Raw genomic sequence first — 7,242 nt, 5'->3', positions numbered from 1 at the left:
AAAAAAAAAAAAAAAAAAAAGAGTGTCTGAAATAGTAATAAGTCAGTAGCACCCCTGGCTACTGAATTCCTAATTTAGACCTTGTAGGAGTCCCCCAGTTTAAGGTCAAGAAAGGAGTTCCAAATAAATATCAGCAAGCATGTGAGAAGATAATCACCTTGAATGACATTCATCAAAAACAGGAAGAGGGATACAGACTCCCCACTCATCCCCTACCCTTGGAAAGCAGAAATTGGGATTGCCTGATACAGAATATAAAACAGCTGTTCTGAATTATTTAAAGAAAGAGGGCATAGGCTTGCAACAATAAACTATTAGGAATGACCAGGATGATTTGAAAACCAAGTGAAAAAAACCAAGTGAAGCTTCTAAAGTTAAAAAATATGATTACTGAAACAAAAATTCATTGAAAGGGTTAGATAGCTTACTGGACACAACAGAAGAAAAACCTGAAACCAAAAGAGATATGCAAAGAAATTGCCATGAATGAAACCAACAATGTCTTAAAGAATATGTCCTATCCAGGGTCTGCTGGAATTTGAAGGCTTTTAGTTCTTGAAGAGTTTGTAGGATCTTTGAATATTAAAAATGTATGTCTTCTTTACTGATCTATAGAAGAGTAAAGTGCAGAACTGTTCTTACTAATGAACTTTGGTGAGAACTGTTTGTTTTTGCTTTTGCCAGTGTTATCATATATTTTCATGTTATTTTGCTTCTGTTCTGATTTTTGACAATATTAGTGAATAAGTAGTGAGAAGATAGAAAACATAAAAGATACATTCAGAATGTGAAGGCTAGAATAAGAAAGTCTGCTACCTACCTAGCTGGAGTCCAGTACTGATGAACAGATGAAGCCAAAGCTGTGAGACAGAAACAACACATCCAAGAAGATAAATGAAAAGAAATTCATGCCCAGACACACTGCAGTAAATCTGCTGAATATTAAAGACAGAGAGTATAAAAGCAACCAAAGAGAAAAGGTAGATCACCTTAGAAGTAAATTGACAAGAGCCTTCTCAACAGCAAAGTAACAGCAGAAGGATACCAGAATTCAAAGTATTTAGAGAAAGTAACTGAGTACTCAGTAATCTCTCAAGAATGAGAGTGAGCCGTGCATAGTGGCACACGTCTGTGATCCCAGCCCTTTGGAAGGCCAAGGTGGCTGGATCACTTGGGGCCAGGAGTTCAAGACCGGCCTGGCCAACATGGCGAAACCCCATCTCTACTAAAAATACAAAAAAAAAAAGAAAAAATTAGCCAGGTGTGGTGTTGCACGCCTGTAATCTCAGCTACTCGGAAGGCTGAGACCCAAGAATCACTTGAACCCGGGAGGCGGAGGTTGCAGTGAGCCTCTCATAGCACCACTGCACTACAGCCTGAGCAACAGAGTGACACTTTGTCTCAAAACAAAAATGAATGAGAGTGAAATGAAAATGTCTATGGGTTGAAAAAACAAAAACACTGAAAAAAGTACATTTCAAGGATAGTAAGCCAAACAGAGGAGAAGATATTTAAACATCTGTAACAGACAAAAGATGAATATCTATCCATATTTTTTTAAATGTCTCAAATTCAATTTTAAGGAAAAGACAGAAACTGGGAAGTGAAAAGCCAGGGACGTACAAATGGAGATTTACATTCAGTTTTATACATTTTAGACTGTCAAAAATTAAGTAGTCTGACAACACCAAATGTGGAAGAAACTAGAACTTTCATAAAGCACTTGTGGGAGTATAAATTGATAGCCACTTTGGAAAGCAATTTGGCATTATCTTTTAAAATTTAATATTTACATATTATACAATCCAGAAATGCCACTCCTAGGTAACTCATACATATACATCTTAAAACATTTACAGGAATATTTAGAGAAACACTTCTCATAGTAGCAAAAAATTGATGACATTTCAAAGGTCCATCTGCATACAAATAGGTTAATAAATTATAATATAGTCATACAATGGAATATTATATAATGAAAATGAATAAATTCACAGTCTTTGACCAAAAAGAAATTCACAGTCTTTGACCAAAAAGAACATAAATTTTAGAAACCTAATACCAAATTTTATTAGTGTCTCCAAAACTACATATAGTATAATATCACTTCATAAAGCCTCAAAACAAGCAAAATTATACAGTATATTATTTTGTTTTACATAGCAGGTGATAAAACTGTATTTTCCTACTTTCTTTGAGACAGTGTCTCACTCTGTTGCCCAGACTGGAGTGCAATGGCACGATCATGGCTTGGCTTACTGCAGCTTTGACCTCCTGGGCTCAGGTGATCCTTCCATCTCAGCCTCCAGAGTGGTAGCTGGGACTACAGGTGTGTGCCACCACACCTGGCTAAGTTTTTTGTATTATTTTTATAGAGACAGGGTTTCACCTTTTTTGCCCAGGCTAGTCTAGAACTCCTGGACTCAAGCGATCCATCTGTCTTAGTCTGTCAAAATGATGGGATCAAAGGTGTGAGCCACTGCACTCAGACTGTATTTCTTAAAGATCAAGGAAACGATAAACACAAAATTGAGAATAATGATTACTTTGTCAAGCCTATTGCCTTTGTAACATCTCAGTCACAGTTTGGAGTCACAAACTACCAGAGATGGAAGTGCTTTCTCATTTTACAGTTGAAAAAGGTGAGGCCCGGAAAGGAAGTTACATGACATCTGTATTAATTTCACAGATTTTAACGGAGCACTATCATAGGCATTTGGACTCCATCCAAGGGTATAAGAGACTATTCCTGCCCCTGAGGAGCTCATAATTTTAATTGAGCAGTAAGGGAGAGGCAGAAAATAAACACTTAAACAATAATAAGTAAACCCTGTGGTGTGTTAGAAAGTCGTAAGTGCTATTGGAAAGAAGAAAAACTAGAACAGAGTAAAGAGGATCAAGAGTTCCAGAAGAGAGTGTGGGAAAGGCCACGGTATTAAATAGGTTGGCCTAGCCCCATTGAGAAGGTGAGATGCAAAACTTGAAGGCGATGAAGAAAATAGGCAAGTGTGTATTTACAGAAAGCTTTCCACTTGAGGAAAGAAGGAAGTCAAGAGTGATTTCAATGATTTTGGCTTGAGAAGCTGGGAGGATGGAGTTGCAACTGCTGAGATGGAGAAAGCCGCAAATGAAGTGAGTTTGTAGGGGAGAGTCAGGACTTCAATTTGGACAGGCTAGCTTAGAGATGGCAATTAATTATTTAAGTGAAGCTGTCAAGTAATCTGTAGAACATACTCATCCAGAGTTCAAAATGGAAATTTGGTGAAAGTGAAAATGCACACATCAGTGACCAAAGCAATACTCATGCAGTGTTTTTTGCACCAAACAGGGCCAGATACATTTGAAATAATTAGCAATTAAGTTTTATGAAGATGAACACAGAAATGAATAGGAATATGAAGAACCAAAAAAATGAAGTAACATGTCCAATTTGATTTTTTTCCAGCACTTTCCTAAAGATATAAATATAGCAGAATATTCAGTTGGCTTCAAATTGACATATTTGCCACTTTGAGATAGCAGTCAATTTTGTGAGGATTTATCTGATTACTTGTCATGTTATTTCCCGTAGTCTCTTTCTGTCTGTAAGCCACAACAATGATGGGGCACACTTTCAACAACATAAATAGTGAAACAAATTCTGCAGGAAATTATGCAACATAGAGAATTCCAAAAAAAAATTATCCACATGTGGATTTTTATTGGCCCTGATCATGTTTTAGAATGAAATGATTATAACTTTGCCAGACTGCTTAGCACAGTTACAAAGGTTGGGGCATGCTGTTGGAATGATTTGCAGAGAGACTGAACTGATTACATGGTGTTTTATTTGTGTTACATTAAATCCAGAGCACTTTTTAGAGCATGCTGAAAACCAAATGTAGAGCCAAGATCCAATGAAAGCCGTCAGCTGGATGTGGTCAGTGTTTAAGAGCTAAAAAAAAAAATAAATAAAGGATCTGGAGATTCTCTGGTTCTTTATTTAATAGTAAAGAAAATTTAGTTCCAGAGAGGTTAAGTGACTTGTCTAAAGTCATCAGTAACAGAATGTGTCAAGAACCTGCCTTTTCTGATTCCTAGGCCAGTATTCCTTTAGCCATAGGCTGCTGCTTCCATGTGTCACAAAGACTTAAAATTTGCTTCTTTTTTTTTTAAATATCCATTTGCAGGGTTTCTTCCGGAGGACAATCAGATTGAAGCTTATCTATGACAGGTGTGACCTTAACTGTCGGATCCACAAAAAAAGTAGAAATAAATGTCAGTACTGTCGGTTTCAGAAATGCCTTGCAGTAGGGATGTCTCATAATGGTAAGCGAACAGTCATCACTGTATACTTTATTATTGTCATTATAGCTGCCAGATCAGTGGACACTAAGACCATTGCCAAAAGTGTGCACAGTTTTTCAACCAAATGCCAGAATTTAGAATATTGCATGCTGATAAAACATTTCTCATTTAGGTCAGTGTTTATAAGGCTTTTACTATAGAACCCTTCTCTCTGTGGTTGGACATCAGCCATGAGGAGAGAAGAGACCTGAAAATCTGGGGGATGATGGGAAAAACTTTAGTGTTTTAGAATAAATATAATGATCATTGCGATTAATTTTTATATTGCTTCAATACGTTGAAAACAGAATTACATTTTACTTATGTGTATCGGTAGTGTGTTTCTACTTTAAGAAAATCCTGAAGATGTCTGCGTCTGGAACTTTAAGTGCGAGAATTTAGACTCGTTCATCTTTTTTTTTTTTTGCTCTTTATTATGCAAAGAGGAACATTCCTTTCCTTCACTTCAAGAAACATCCATGAGTTGTGGAAAGGGGAAAACAAATTATTTTATAGTTCTGAAAAACTTCAATGCCATAGAAACATAAGAGAATAAAACTTTCTACTTTTGAAATCTGTATCTAAAGTTAAGCTTATGACTTTGGGTGTCAACTTAAGGGAAATCATATAGAAGACCTGAGAAAAGACCTATGTTTTCATGATCTGTGGAACTAACTCAGTAAAGTCCTAGAGAACAACATGGTTGAAAAAACAACTCTTGATCACCATGTGGTTCTGATTGGTTGCCCGGCTGACAAAATAAATTTTAGGTGTAACTTGATAGTATTATATTTGTCAAGTATTAATCAGTTCTTTCAATGCACTCGAGAAATTAAAAAATGTCAACATGATCAAATTAAAGTTGAAGTTTCATTTCATCAGCTATCCTATTTTTTTCTTTCTTTTGCTTTCATCTCTCTCAAAACTGATCTAGTAAGAAGATAATCTCTGAAGTCAGTCTTCATCTACATGGACTCTAAAGCATCTGAGAAAATTAAATTTTTGTTCTATCATGTAGATGTTTGGTTTTCACCGTGGAAACCATCAAGATATTTGAGAATCACTCATTGATTAATAACCTACCCTTTAAAAATAGTTCATTACTGTGGGTCAGTTCCTCTAACGGCAAGAATGTATTTTGAATTGAGCTATCAACAGTACTGAACAAGATGGAAATTTGGTCCAACTTTCCTCAACAATTGACTACATCTGCTATATACAACTGCAGTCATGGATTGCAAAATAATTTGCTGGTTCAGTTCCATCAGTTTCCTTTTATTTCAGACCTCATAAAACATAAGGGCAAGTTTCCAAGTCAAGAGTTATATTTTAGGTGATGCAATCAAGTTGCAATAAACTTATTTCATCTTTATGAAGAAATCATTGACTTTGAGGTCATTATCACTGAGACAGCCTAGGAAAGCATGCCAGTTCCGCTTTTAACGCTGTTTTTTGCCTATTAAAAATTTATCACTTCACACATTCATGTAAAATATAATTCCTGTTACTTATTGCCAGTGCATACATTGATGTAAAATATATTTTCTATTGCTTACAAGCATTGTATATGTTTATATAAAATCAATATCCAATTGCATATTGCTTACAGGCAAATATTATTTAAAATCCAACCTATGCAGTATGGATGGTATAATTTTCTCCTCCCATAAAAGTCAAAGAAAGCTATCATAAACTTGATAGGTCATCTTCTGACTTCATATGACTATTTGTTTTATTTCTAGAGAGAGTCAATCTTGTTAGGGAGCGTTCAGTTCTAGTGAAAGCAAGAAAATGCAGGAATTAAGTGTCATGATATCAGAGATTTAGGCAGTTCAACACTTTAAAAATTGCAAACATGACTAAGAAAACCTCAGAGGTTTTTTGGGAGTTTGCTGCAAAGAAAAGAAAACATCAGGCTAACAACAAGGTTTTGTTTGGTTTTGCCTGTTCGCTGGATGAAGAAAACATTTCTAAATACAAAGTTTTCTAGGAGGTTGAGTTACTATTTAAAATCCATTGCTTTGACCAATTTGAAGCTAACAGCGTTTTCATTCATATAGAATGACTTTTTAAGTTATCAAAAGAGGCTCCGAGTATTATACAAATATGAGCACCCAGCTGTTTTCAGTATGTGCAAGAAAACATGAACGTCCCCCCAAAGCAAATGTACTCCATTCTCTGTTAACTGTATTTCTGCTCTCTGATCTCTGATTAGTCTGGTTGATGAATATAACTTCCCCTTTGGCCATGCACTCACAGCTTTGAAGGAGGCTTCTGAAGGAACCCATAGGGAACCCTAAGGGTTCTTGATAATATTGTTGGATAGTCACTGAAATCAGTGATCACTATGTCCTTGCACTTTTCAAAACTCTATGATTTTGTGTAATGCAACAGCCTAACTCACTGGATTTTTCACTTTTTAGTCAGCTATTCTGTGCCTTATGGTGTTCCAGCCTTCTCAAATATGTAGGCACCTGGCGTGTCAATTGCCTGAATTTAAAAGTTTTCACCTATATGCTTTGGTGCCATAAAAATAAAAATATAATTTATATACCTGAATCAGGTCTATGTGTTCTGATCAATTGCTCAGCAATTTTGGGCAGTTATTTGATGGTTATGTGGTAATGTAGCCCTGGAGAAGAAATCCAGAGCCTCTGGGCTAGAGAAAGTATAAATGGCATATTAGGCTTTGTAGGGTTACAGCTCTTCAGAAGGAACTTTCATTTTCATTGCGACACATCGCCTGCATGTTGTAGAAGAACATCATTTCAGAATTCTTCCAGTTAGAAACATAGTTTCTCAAATATTCACTTTCAGCATTGGATAGAAAAAGTACCCAGGTTGATTGATATGCTTTAGAATTATGTTTTTTTTTCCTGCGAGTAATGAAAGTAAACATACCTTCTTAATTATTTT

General features: G+C 35.8%; 1 protein-coding gene across 5 annotated transcripts in view; it reads left to right on the top strand.

The window, feature by feature from the left end:
* PPARG (peroxisome proliferator activated receptor gamma) overlaps positions 1-7,242 on the top strand; it is a 143,594-nt gene that overhangs the window by 97,095 nt on the left and 39,257 nt on the right. For all 5 annotated transcript variants that reach the window (XM_017501448.2, XM_017501447.2, XM_017501446.2 and 2 more), the window contains one exon: positions 4,170-4,308. In XM_017501448.2, coding sequence (XP_017356937.1) covers positions 4,170-4,308 — 139 coding nt within the window. The remainder of the gene's footprint in view (positions 1-4,169; positions 4,309-7,242) is intronic.

Source organism: Cebus imitator, unplaced genomic scaffold, assembly GCF_001604975.1.
Source record: "Cebus imitator isolate Cc_AM_T3 unplaced genomic scaffold, Cebus_imitator-1.0 Scaffold281, whole genome shotgun sequence".
NCBI lineage: Eukaryota > Metazoa > Chordata > Mammalia > Primates > Cebidae > Cebus > Cebus imitator.
Note: the sequence above shows the minus strand (reverse complement) of the source record. Positions and strands in the feature narration are given on the sequence as shown.